The sequence below is a fragment of the Crocuta crocuta genome, unplaced genomic scaffold (assembly GCF_008692635.1).
Source record: "Crocuta crocuta isolate KB4526 unplaced genomic scaffold, BGI_CrCroc_1.0 scaffold228, whole genome shotgun sequence".
Classification (NCBI taxonomy): Eukaryota; Metazoa; Chordata; class Mammalia; order Carnivora; family Hyaenidae; genus Crocuta; species Crocuta crocuta.
This window is the reverse complement of record NW_027532820.1, coordinates 547,911-561,104: the sequence shown is the minus strand read 5'-3', so window position 1 is coordinate 561,104 and position 13,194 is coordinate 547,911. Positions and strand designations below refer to the sequence as shown.

The following is a 13,194-nucleotide window of genomic DNA, read 5'->3' as shown; positions in this document are numbered from 1 at the left end:
CTCATTCTAATTCAGCACTGACTAAAGCGAACGGAAATGAATGGTTTTGGCACTCAATAATGTGAAATTCAGGGAAATGTTACCATTTTGGGGGGCTTCTTTCTTTGTTTTGAGGCCACCAGTCTTTTCAGAGGATGGGGTGTGTCTGAGGCCAGTTTCACTTAACATAGGTATTCTTAACTACTGAGCTGTTCAGAGATTCCATGGAAGATAAGAAACCTTGGTAGTCTTGTGACACATACTCAGAAGAGGAGGAAAGGGGGGTGGCCAGAATGTCAAATACAGAAAAGACTCTTTGGGAGTAATAAAGCTTAGGAGTCATTACTTACATCAATTCTGTATTTATTTAGGCAACATCTTCATTTGTCATAAGATGCAAAGTGATTCTCCTGTAGCCCCAGAAGAGATTGAAAATGAAGCTGATTGGTTTCTCTCTGCCAGTGTGATGTATAAAATTGGTGAGTCTGCCTTAAACCCTGCCCTGTATATTATCAACCTATAAAATTTATACTGATGACTCTCATTTATTCCAGTTTTAAAGACATGCTTTTAAAGGGCCTTCTTTCCTTCTTCTTCTTCCTCCCCCCACCTTTTTTTAGGTGACTTAGGTCACGTGACCTCAATAAGCGATCCGAAAGTAGAGGAGGGAGATAGTCGCTTCCTGGCTAATGAGATTTTACAAGAGGTAAAAATCAGGGAAATAGAAGGTATTTTATAATTCATTGAATCCTTTGACTCTCAAATGAAGGTTCGCAGAGCAAGAAATGAAAAGTATATGTTTATAATTAAAATTTACATTATCTCTTTTCCTATTCAGAACTGAGAGTAAGGATAAGAGAGAAACTTCTCAAAAGAAAAAAAAAAGGCATGAGCAAAGCTGGTTCAATTATGGATTAATCACTATTTTTACTGTTCTTTATAAAGGTCCTTTACTGTTTCTAATCTTTCTTAGAATTCCTAAACTCATGACTTTCCTAGTAGTAAACAGAAGCCTTTATTGGTTCAACCCATCGTTATCAGGCTATCATCCTTTTGACAGTACCACCAGCTCTGGTGAAATGACCTTTGGTTATTGTCTACCTTCTAGGATGTCTGCAGAGTCAGGGCTAGGAAGGATTTCACTCCTTCCAAGATGATTATATCTGCGACCAGCTAAGCTATGCTTGGAGTCTCTATGAGCCTGATAGAACAAACTCGAATTAAGATAAACTCTCCAGGGCACAGCAGTGTGAATCAGGTGGATTTGCACCATATCCTCTGTCTTCTCTAGAAATAAACAACTAGAAAGAGCAGATGTGACTTTGCCCATTGTGTCTGTTTAAGCTCCTATCCACCTATCCAGTGAACCTCTCTTACCAGTTGTTTTAAGTCTAGACTCAATACACTTAGCAAACTGACTGACTTTCCTGTCTTCTGTTTTGAAGGATTATCAGCACCTTCCCAAAGCAGACATATTTGCCTTGGGATTAACAATTGCAGTGGCTGCTGGAGCAGAGTCGTTACCCACCAATGGTGCCATGTGGCATCATATCCGTGCGGGCAACCTTCCGGACATTCCTCAGGAGCTCTCAGAGAAATTATGCATTCTACTCAAGGTGGTATCTCTTATGAGATGAAGAGAAGCTACAATTGTCTATTTTTTTAAAAATGTAGTGGCAAGGAGGTGGGGAAAAGGGAAAGGAGATGCTGGTAGCGCCATTGGTGGAGGAAAAAAGGAATCATGATCCCGAAGCCCAGAAAAGACCTAGGATAGATCAAAAGCATCTTAAGGAAACTTAGAGGTTATCATAAAGCCTTTTATATTCTAGTTTAATATCCTGTTACATTTTTTCTCTGCCCTTCCCAATAACCCTGTTAAGGTGGGCAACTTAGGAAACCAAGGCTTAGAGCAGTTCCTGGACTTGTATTCTCACCTTTGATAATTGATTAACTCTAAAATCAAACTTGGTCTTTTTGCTTTTATTTTAGGGTCTTAACTATTGCCATTGGTAGTGGTGATACTATGAAAAATATTTGAATTTGGGGTATACAGAAGAAAACATAAGCTACTTTATTGATGAATAATGGACACCACCACCAATCATAAGCACTTTTGGGAAAAGGCATAATGTCAGTTCAGGAATTTATGTGTTCCTTGAACTCAATGATATCTGAGTATGTGTAGGGACAAGGAAAGGAAGCTCTTATGTTGAAACAGAAGTTTCAACAAAATACACTGTTGAGAAGCTTAGAATTATACTAAGAAAACAAAATGTACATATAAAACTTACTTCATAGCTTGAAGAACAGGATTGGTTAGAATTCCTAAAACAGCTTTAGAGACACCTACTCTTGGGGACTAAATCTGAGTTTCATAGTTTGCCTGAAAACTTGAGATTTAGTTACAAAGTTGTCCTTCTTTCAAGAAAGCAAACCCTTGCTCACAGTGGACTTGAGTGCATAGCCTAATCATCTACTCTATGTAAAAGCTGCTCTTAGATTTAGTTTATACATACTGAATACTTTAGTGCTGGCCCAGTGTGCTAATAATACATGTATGTTAATTCATGTAATTCTCACAATACTCCAGTAGGTGAATATTGTTCTTCCCAATGTCAAAAAATGGAAAAGGAGTTTCTGCAAAGTTCAGTGATTTGCTCAAGGCTACTTAGTAAATGGGGGAACTGGCTCTGAACATCGGTCCCCAAATGGAAGGTTCAGTGTTTTATCCATTATACAATATTGATATTTGCTGTAAATAATTAGCTATTTTCTACTGTATTTAAGCAATTTTAGGTTACAGACACCCTCTACCTGAAGATGAATGCTGTAGGAATACTGTCATGGTGGGGTGGCCTTAGTTTTAAGTGAAAAGGAGCATGTTGTGGTATAAAGCAAACAACTAGGAGTTCGGTGACCTGGGTTTTAGTCTTGGTCTTGTCAATAAGTTGGACAAGCCACTTTTTATCTCAGAACCTCAGTGTCTTCCATTTAAAATTAAGGCGTTAGACAAGTTAATCACCCAACCAGCTCTAAAATAGGATACTTAAAGGCAAGTCAAAGGTGTGGATGACCGATGGCAGAGTGTAGGGAGGATGCTCCCATCCTTGGTGGAGCTAAGTTTTCACTTCTTTCTTCCCCCCTCAAAATTAAAAGCAGAGTTTCACAAAGCTCCCCAGCAGAGGTTGGGGCAGAGCTGGCTTGGGTGGGGAGATTCTCCCAGCAGTGAAGCTTCTATTTCCTTCCTTTTGGTCCGATGTTAACAGAACATGATCCACCCTGACCCAAGGGAGAGACCTTCTGCAGCAGCTCTGGCCAGAAGTCGAGTTCTCCGGCCCTCCCTTGGGAAAGCAGAAGAGCTCCAGCATCAGCTTAACTTGGAAAAGTTCAAGACTGCCACACTGGAAAGGTAGAGGTGTTTTTGAGTAAGCTCTAGGCCCAATGTGGGGCTTGAACTCACAATCCTGAGATCGAGACTTGCACGGGCATCCCTGAAAAGATAGATTCTGGATGCTGGAGTTTAGAAAACATCTATTTGTGTACTATTTACAGTGATATGACTGGTCTGGTGTGTCTTCTCTGTGGACTCAAGTGGAACCCAACATTAGAATACAAAGGCCCCTCTTCACAAAGATATGAGCAGCATGAGGCCCTTTGCAGCATGGGGCTGGGAGACTCTGTGATTAGACTCCTTGAAAGAGAAAATTCTCATTAATGCAAAGGAAGCAAAGTGAGGAATATAAGGAAATACAGCCAGCAAAGAATACTTAGTGGGATTCTGTGTGACAACAGGGGTTCAACTAACTGGAGAATGATCACCCAGTGCAAGAGAACTATAGTTAAAGTCGGAAGAGACCCATTTAAGAAATCCATTACATTTCAAGGGCAGGTAGACACACTGTCTTGGTACATGTTTAGAAGAAGAGGTATTTTTCCAACCAAATGAAGCAGTCCAATCACGTATTCATGTAAGCTTGTATTCATGCATGCATTCATTAGTAAATCTATTCTTTCATTAAATAAATGGAAATTAATTAATTAGATAGGATGGGGTTGGTATAAAGGTCGGGCACTGATGTTTGAGCAGAGTTCTGAAGGCATTTTTAAGTGATTATTACATACAGTATGCACTGCTGGAAATATAAAAGATGAAAAATGGTCCTTTTTAAAAATAAATGTAGAAGTCCAACTTCTTTTGGATATACAATCCATCTAGAAATGATTAGCCTAGGGGCATCTGGGTGGTTCAATTGGTTAAGCATCCAACTTCGGCTCAGGTCATGATCTCACAGTTCGTGGGTTCAAGCCCCACGTTGGGCTCTGTGCTGACAGCCAGCTCAGAGCCTAGAGTCTGGAGCCTGTTTCAGATTCTGTATCTCCCTCTCTCTCTGACCCTCCCCTGCTCATGCTGTCTCTCTCTCAGAAATAAATAAAACATTAAAAAAAAAAAGAAATGATTAGCCTAAAAAATCCCCCACATGACTTTTTGGCAATGAGTTGTGAAGACACCAAGCCTTTAGTCAGGGATTCTTCCTAATAAGCAACTTGATATTTTTTTGCTCTTGTTTTGGATCCCATTTTCCCAGCTAATAAACATAATAAAACTACTCCTATTCCTATAATATATATATATGTATACATACACACATATGTTTGTGTTCTGTGTGTAAGTGTAGTGTGCACATTCTGTGAAACCAGCTGTGGAGGCATAGAGGACTGTCATCAGACATCAAAGTAATGGGGACCTACCACATAGATGGGGGCAGATGCCTTTTTGAAATTGTCTAGACCAGGGACTGGCAAGCTTTTCTGGAAAGAGCTGGAGAGTGAATATTTTATGCTTTGTGGGCCATATTATCTTTGTTGCAGTGACTCAGCTCTGTTGTAGTAACATGAAAGCAGCCATAGACAATATGTATAAACAGGTGGACATGGCTGAGTTCTAACAAACAGGTGTGGGCCAGATTTGACCCATGGGTTGTGCTTCACACACCCCTGCAGCTTTCGTATACAGCCAGTAGAGTTGTTTCCTTATTTAACATTTATTTTTCATGTTTCACTTTTTTCCTTTTTTTTGTTTTAATTCCAGTTAGTTAACCTACAGTAGTCTATAATAGTTTCAGGTGTACAATATAAGTAATTTAACACTTCCATACATCATCCTGTGCTCATTGAGACAAGTGCACTACTTAACCCCCATAATCTATTTAACCCATTCCCCTACCACCTGATAACTATCAGTTATCTATATTTAAGAGTCTGTTTCTTGGTTTGTCTCTCTCTCTTATTTTTTCCCTTTCCTTGTTTGTTGTGTTTCTTAAATTCCACATGAGTGAAATCAGTATTTGTCTTTTTATGATTGACTTTTTTCACTTAGCATTATACCATTGAGCTCCATCCATATCATTGCAAATGGCAAGATTTCATTCTTTTTTATGGCTGAATAATATTCATATATATATATAAATATATACACACCCCTTTGAATTAGTGTTCTTGTATTCTTTGGGTAAATATCTACTAATGCAATTACTGAGCCATAAGGTAGTTCTATTTTTAACTTTTTGAGGAACCTCCATACTGTGTTCCAGAGTGGCTGCACCAGTTTGCATTCTCACCAACAGTGCAAGAAAGTTCCTTTTTCTCCACATCTTCGCCAACATTTGTTGTTTCATGTGTTTTTGATTTTAGCCATTCTGACAGGTGTAGGTGATGTCTCATTGTAGGTTTGATTTGCATTTCCCTGATAAGTGATGATGAGCATGTTTTCATGAATCTCTTGGCCATCTGGATGTCTTCTTTGGAGAAATGTCTGTTCATGTCTTCTGCTCATTTTTAATGGGATTATTTGGTTTTTTTGGATGCTGACTCCTATTATATATTTTGGAAATGTATAAATCCTTTATTAGATATGTAATTTGCAAATATCTTCTCCTGTTCAGTAGGTTGCCTTTCAGTTTTGTTGATTGTTTCCTTTACTGTACACACGCTTCTTATTTTGATGAAGTCCCAACAGTTTATTTTTGCTTTTGTTTACTTTGTTCCTAGTAAGAAGTTGCTATGGCTGACGTCAAAAAAGTTACTGCCTGTGTTCTCTTCTAGGATTGGTAGGATTTCAGGTCTCACATTTAGGTCTTTAATCCATTTTGAATTTATTTTTGTATATGGTGTAAGAAAGTGGTCCAGTTTCATTCTTTTGCATGTTGCTGTCTAGCTTTCTCAAGTACCATTTGAAGACGCTATCTTTTTCCCATTGGATATTCCTTCCTGCTTTGTTGAAGATTAATTGACCACATAATTGTGGGTTTATTTCTGGATTTTCTATTCTGTTCCATTGACCTATGTGCCTATTTTTATTGCTGGTACCATGCTGTTTTAGTTACTAACAGTTTGGTAATATAACTTGAAATCTGAAATTGTGATGCTTCCGGTTTTGCTCTTCTTTTTCAAGGTTGCTTTGGCTATTTGGGGTCTTCTGTGGTTCCATACAAATCTTAGGATTCTCTGTTCTAGTTCTGTGAAAAATGTAAAAATGTGAAAAATGTGAAATATTTAATAAGATTTGTTCTTTCAATCCATGAGCATGGAATGCGTTTCCGTTCCATTTCTGTGTAGTCCTCCATTTCTTTCATCAGCGTTTTACAGTTTTCAGAGTAAAGATCTTTCATCTCTTCAGTTAGGTTTATTCCTAGGTATCTTATGGTTTTGATGCAGTTGTAAATAGGATCAATTCCTTGATTTCTCTTTTTGCTGGTTCATTGTTGGTGTATAGGAACGTGACAACTTTCTGCATATTGACTTTGTATCTTGTGACTTCACTGACTTCGTTTATCAGTTCTGGTAGGTTTTTTTGTTTGTTTGTTTTGGTGGAGTCCTTCAGGTTTTCTAAAATTTTTTTTTAACGTTTTATTTATTTCTAGGAGAGAGAGACAGAGACAGCGTGAGCAGGGGAGGGTCAGAGAGAGAGGGAGTCACAGACTAAAACAGGCTCCAGGCTCTGAGCTGGCAGTCAGCACAGAGCCCGACGCGGGGCTCGAACCCACGAACCGCGAGATCATGACCTAAGCGAAAGTCGGACACTTAACCGACTAAGCCACCCAGGCGCCCCTTCAGGTTTTCTATATAGAGTATTATGTCATATGCAAATAGTGAAAGTTTTACTTCTTCCTTATGGTTTGGATTCCTTTTATTTCTTTTTGTTGTCTGATTGCTGTGGCTAGGACTTCCTCTACTATGTTAAATAAATGGTGAGAGTGGACCTCCTTGTTTGTTCCTGATCTTACAGGGAAAGCTCTCAGTTTTTCCCCATTAAGGATGTTGTTAGCTGTGGTTTTTCACTGATGGCCTTTATTATGTTGAGATATATTTCCTCTAAACTTACTTTGTTGAGGATTTTTATCATGAATGGATGTTGTACTTTGTCAAGTGCTTTTTCTGCATTTACTGGAAGGATCATATTGTACTTATCCTTTCTCTTACTGATGTAATATATCTCATTGATTGATTTGCAGATACTAAACCACCCTTGCAACCCAGGAATAAATCTCACTTGATTATGGAGAATGATTTTTTTTAATGTAGTGTTGAATTTGTTTTGCAAGTATTTTACTGAGAATTTTTGCATCTATGTTACAGATACTGGCTTGAAGTCTTTTTTTAGTGGTGTCTTTATCTGGTTTTTATTAAAGAAAATTTTAAACCTCATTTATACCCCAATCGGTAGGATTTAAGAAACCTAATCTGCCATGTGTTGTGGCACGTGTGTGCCAGTTATTTTTAAAGATAATCACAGGAGCTAAGTTCCTATTCTGTATATAGCTCAGGCTTGTTTCTATAAATACTGAAATTAAAAGAAAAATCTATATATTGGTTTTGATCATAAATATCCTCTTTAATTTAGGATCAAGTAATCTATGTTTTCCCCCTTTTGATTGCCAGGGAACTGAGAGAAGCTCAGCAGGCCTGTTCCCCCCGGGAAGAGCGTGGTGGTGACCCTGGGGTCTTGGGGACCCCCCCAGGATCAAGAAGCACCAAACGCCTGGTGGGAGGAAAAAGTGCAAAGTCTTCCAGCTTCACCTGTGGGAAGTCTTCCCCATGAGAACTCACTTCACACCAGCCTTCCTTCTGCCTTATAGTTTCCAGGAATAGATATTGACTGTGTCAATCTTCCTCTTATAAACGGGAAGATTAACCAACTTAAATGCCCAAAGATTTCAAAAGCCATTCACAATTTAGCATTCACTGCCAAGATCCTAAAGCTAGTAAGCCTCAAATTAGTGATGGTCCCAGGTATGATAATGGGCAGCCATTTCTCTTCTCTGTTATATTCCCAAGGCCACCTCTCCATGGTTTGTCCACATCTCAACGCTAGTTGATGCCTAATGGGAAAGCATGTGTCTGAACTAAAAAAGAGGGATCAAGGCCCTCGGCACAGCCTGTGGACGACAAGGCTGTGGTAGCTGACTGCCTCCCAAGGAACAGGGACGTTCCCTCCACATAGAAAGGAGTATAATTTTGTTTTGAGTTGAGGTAACAAGCTTATAAGAATATGTGCATGTATTTCAACAGTGCTTCTCAGGGTAAATCCTACGGCATCCTTAAAAGAATTCTCAGCCACTTTGAGCAAGTGATTTTCCTGCTCTATTCTTTGAGGGAAGACTGTCACTGTCTCTCGTATTATACTTATTAAATAAATGGCTTCACCATTCTGTGAGGTGGGTAGAAATGAGACTAGAGAGCCTGTAATTTCTGAACTGGCTATTAACTTATGGTACAAGACGCTGGGTAAAGGGTGCGAGGAAAATTTAGTGTGGTTGTTCTCCTTCAAACTGTTTGCCCTGACCCTCTCTCTTGTAACTCTTATGACTGGTTTTGATTTTCTGGGGGTCACCAATTTCTCCTTGATTTTTCTTTTATCAGAATTTGGCTTTGTTTCCTATGATTTTATCATATTTTAATCCACATTCTTTTCTCTGTATATGTTTTTAAAGGAGCAGAACATTTGTAAATAAAGGTTTTTATCTTCTCCAAAGCCAAGTATGGGTGAAGCACTCTTCTTTGTAACATGTAATTAACAAAGAGTGAGAAATTTCTGTTGGAAATCATTTCATGAGTGGATAGGTGAGAGAATCAGTAGGTTGGTAGTAACAGGTCTTGGCTGCAAGGCCCAGTTTTGTGGGCCCCAAAGCTAATAATGGCCAGGCTCTGATATGTACAATAATGTTGGTCACAAAGGCATTGATAACTTCTAATGTGTCATATTAATGAAGGTAGCCTGTTAATGGTTTGTAGGCTTTTTTTTTTTTTTACTGCCTTCTATCCTTCTTTACCTTCCATTTTAAAAAGCAAATTAAGAAGTTTTAAAAAACTGAATAAACCATCATAGTGTTCTTTGTTCTGTCTTGGAGTAGCAATTATTTTCATGCAGTCAAGTGGAGTAAAGTGCTCTGTATTGCCCACTGCCATTAAAAAAAATTCCCACTGCCATTTAAAAAAATCTAGTCTTTATTCAAGGTTTTAAAATGGAGTTTATTTATCTCTTGCTTCTCCGACCCCAGCCATATCCCTTGCAGTATATTGCGAGGCCAAGGACAATTTGTGATTCAGAAAAAGGTATATTATGAAGCATATGCAATGCACAGACCAGAGTTCTTCTCAGGCATTGATAACTAGTACTATCAAGGTCTACAGCCCCTTCCCTACCCTGTTCCTCAGAGCCTGTGTTAGCATCTGAATGGCCCGGTGTCAGACTAGTGCTTTCTCTTCCTCTCTCTCTCTGCAGGTGGGGTTGGGGCGAGCATTTTCCACAGCAGCACAAAGCTACTAAACCAGCAGGTAGCTGCATAGACACTGCTGAGTAGGAGTGGGATTGGGGACTGGGTCTTTACTGGGCTGGTGATTTAATCCCTTTCAGTTCAGCTGGAGGTTTAAGTTTACCCCTTGCCTCAGTAAGAAGCTGCATCCTCAGTCCTGAAGTTCTTTTTCTGCACAGAGATCACAAGATAACCCGGGAACTAATTATGTATCAAATATTAACATCACTGCACCACCAATATTAAGTTAAATACTTGGGATATAAATATGCTGCTTTACTATAGATAATATCTTCCACACTACCAACAGATAATCTTGAGACTTATGGTTAAAGGAATACTATTGTACTTCACTAAGCTCTAACATATGTATCAGTTTATAGAAGCCATTTATTTAAAGCTCTACAAAGATGAACATTGAAAGATAAAGGTCGGGATTTCAGCCTGAATAGTGAAGCTTTTTAACCTCTATATGAACCGTAATTTCAATCCTGAATTATATAAAAATTGTCAGGTTGATTTTTAAAAATAATTAACAACAAAGCATAGCCATAATAACTAATAATTGAAGTGCTGCTACAATTGCTTTTGAGCCACTTTAAAATAGATGCTAGTAATCTGTTTAGATAGGAAGTGCTGTAATTTTCCAACCATTATTGTGAGGCTAGAGAAAAACCGATTTAGAAGCAAAGTGAAAACCTGATTAAAATTTCCAAAAAATGTTTTCCTACAGCAACAATATTGTCCAAAGCTTCCTATCTGTGATAAAGTATTGCCAGCCCTAATCTCTACCACTTGATGCTCATAGCTGAGACTTTTTCTAATTTAGAGGGAAAAAAGGCCAGGCCAAAGATAACTTTGTGGCCCTGGGTATCCATGATAGACACTTCTCTTTCTCAGCTAGCTTTGCAAAGGATGAGAGCCCTGAATTATTCCACTACTGCCAGGGTAATAGTAGCTGATTAAACCTACAGTGCTATCTGTCAGTACTTCTCAGTGTTGAGTAGGCCCTTTCTGGGTCCATGGATGAAGGACAAAAAGTCTCCAATTACTCAAACTGGAGATTCTTGAAGGGGTATCTCTATTACAAAAATGCATTCAGCCATTCTTCCAGGTCCCTGATTTTTTTTGTTGTTTGTTTTTAGTTTTCTAATTTCAGGCTTATTTGAATATCCTTCTGTATTCTATTTTTTCTTCCTATTTTTTGTTCTGGCCTGTGACCGGAACCCTTTTAAAGCCTCTCCTTGACTTAAAGCATGATTTTTGATAAGATATTCATAAGGTCCCTGTCCTCTAAGAGCTCACAGTCAGTGGGGAAAAGGAGGCAACTTCATGGTCATCTAAATGATAACACAAGACAAACTGAGTGTGTAAAGAAAGTGAAATGGGAGAACAAAATAAGGACTTTATTTGAGTAGAAAAGCTTTAAAGTATGGAGAAGGGCATTTCAGATACTGAGGACTGTGAGAGCAAAGCAATGCTGGAGGATTTGTTCTGGAAAAGGAGGATCTAGCTGAAAACAAGAAAATGCTTTAACTCCATTCTTCCACAAGATTATGTATTTCGTACATTTTAATGTCTTTTCTTGTCAAGAAAAAGGAAAGTAGCAGCACTTGCAACTGTTCCAACAGTCTAAGGAGCATGTGTATTGGTAAATCTTGTGTGAGGACTGAGATTAGTTTAACATGCTATTTATGCAGATTGAGATGTTATTTATAAAGTTAGGAGTTGGCCCAAGGTTGTCTGTTTTCAATTAGTGTGCTGCTTTCTGCTTTTTTTTTTTTAGTTTATTTTTTTTTGAGAGAGAGAGGTCATGTGAGTGTGCACAGGAGAGGGGCAGAGAGGAGGGAGAGACTGAGAGTCCCAAGCAGGCTCCACACTGCCATCACAGAGCTCAATGCAGGGCTCAAACTCATGAAATGTGAGATCATGACCTGAGCCCAAATCAGGAATTGGATGCTTAACTGACTGAGCCACCCAGGTGCCCTTTTCTGCTTTTTTGTTTTAAACAACTTTTTCCATACTCCTCAGTCAAAAAAGTATGTGCAAATAGAGGGAGAGGTCAGTGAATAATGAAATAACTTATCGGGCTAAGTGAGTGGATATAGACAAAGGTATGTGGGTGATCAGGGAGAAGTTTTTAAAGATGATTCCAAAGTTCAAGTCTGGGAGAATGCTGGTACCATTAAAAGAAATAGCTTATAAGGGAAAAATTGGCTTTGGAGGAAAGGATAAATTTAGCTTTTCATTTGACTCAAGAGTTCAAGTAGAAGTAAAGATTTTTAAACAGTAAATCATTGGAAGGCACTGACAGTAGTAACAAAGCTGGTGGGGTGTAGGATGATCAATATCTGTGCAAGGCCCGAAGGCATATAACATGCTGTTTCTGGAGCTAAACATTGAAATAAAATGGTAAAAAGGTAAAATGGGAGATAAGCATCTAGAATATACCAACTAGTAAGCTAGACTTTTAGGAGTGGGTTAATGTGTGCATTGGAAACCATGTGAAATAGTTCATATTTTCTCCTTTAAGGGCAAAAATAGGCCAACGGAGGCTTTTAAGTAGGATCCCAAGGAGGCGATTTGCTTGTTAGAATGATCTGGAAGGTACCTTCATTTTCTAGAAGTTGGATGGTTCCAAGACCAGCAGAAGAGAGACCTGTGTCCTGCAGTCTGTGACACCCCCATAGCCTTTTCCTAAGCAGGGTCAGGATTAGAGTGACTGAAGCAAAATGTAAGGAGTGCTCAGAAACACAGCAATCAAGATCAAGGACACTTTAATGCAATATTTTAAAAAATGTTAAAATTAATGAAAAAATCCACAATGAACAAAATATCAGAATTTAAAAAACACACACAAGATCAGTAAGCAGCAGTTAACTAACACTAAGTGTGCAACTTGGTCAAGAAAAATTGTCAGACATGGCAATTCTTGCAATTGGAAGTAAGATAAGCAAAGAAGTAGATTTTGTAAATATTATTGATCAATTTACTTCTATTAAAGTCAGGAAAGTAAAGCTGCAGTAACTTCTGGTTTTGGTATGAATAAAGCATTTAAACTTAAAATAATATCGTGAGTTTTAACATATCGACTCTTCAAATTTTCCATATTTCTTCAAGTACTTTAGTGCTCTGGGATTTTTTTTTAAATATGTAAAAACGTGTATCGGTGCACACATTTTTTTCTCATGCCTCAGAACCAACGTGGCTCAAATCTTGTGCTTAATTAAATTTTTGACTTTTTTGTTCACCGATGGCACTCCCTTAAGTTTTCGCTCTCAGCTCCTGTCCTATTTCTTGTTCTGGTTTCCTTACTGCTTTATCAGGCCTGGACCTTTCCAGTCTTTCCCAGGGACCAGCCAGCCATCCTTTGTTTCATCTACCTCGCCCTCTCCTGGTCCCA

General features: G+C 38.6%; 1 protein-coding gene across 1 annotated transcript in view; it reads left to right on the top strand.

Moving 5' to 3' along the window:
• WEE2 (WEE2 oocyte meiosis inhibiting kinase) overlaps nucleotides 1-8,077 on the top strand; it is a 28,635-nt gene extending 20,558 nt beyond the window's left edge. The window contains exons 7-11 of the mRNA XM_077781030.1: nucleotides 351-458; nucleotides 600-685; nucleotides 1,425-1,595; nucleotides 3,246-3,388; nucleotides 7,918-8,077. Coding sequence (XP_077637156.1) covers nucleotides 351-458; nucleotides 600-685; nucleotides 1,425-1,595; nucleotides 3,246-3,388; nucleotides 7,918-8,077 — 668 coding nt within the window. The remainder of the gene's footprint in view (nucleotides 1-350; nucleotides 459-599; nucleotides 686-1,424; nucleotides 1,596-3,245; nucleotides 3,389-7,917) is intronic.
• The last annotated feature ends 5,117 nt before the right edge of the window (nucleotides 8,078-13,194 follow it).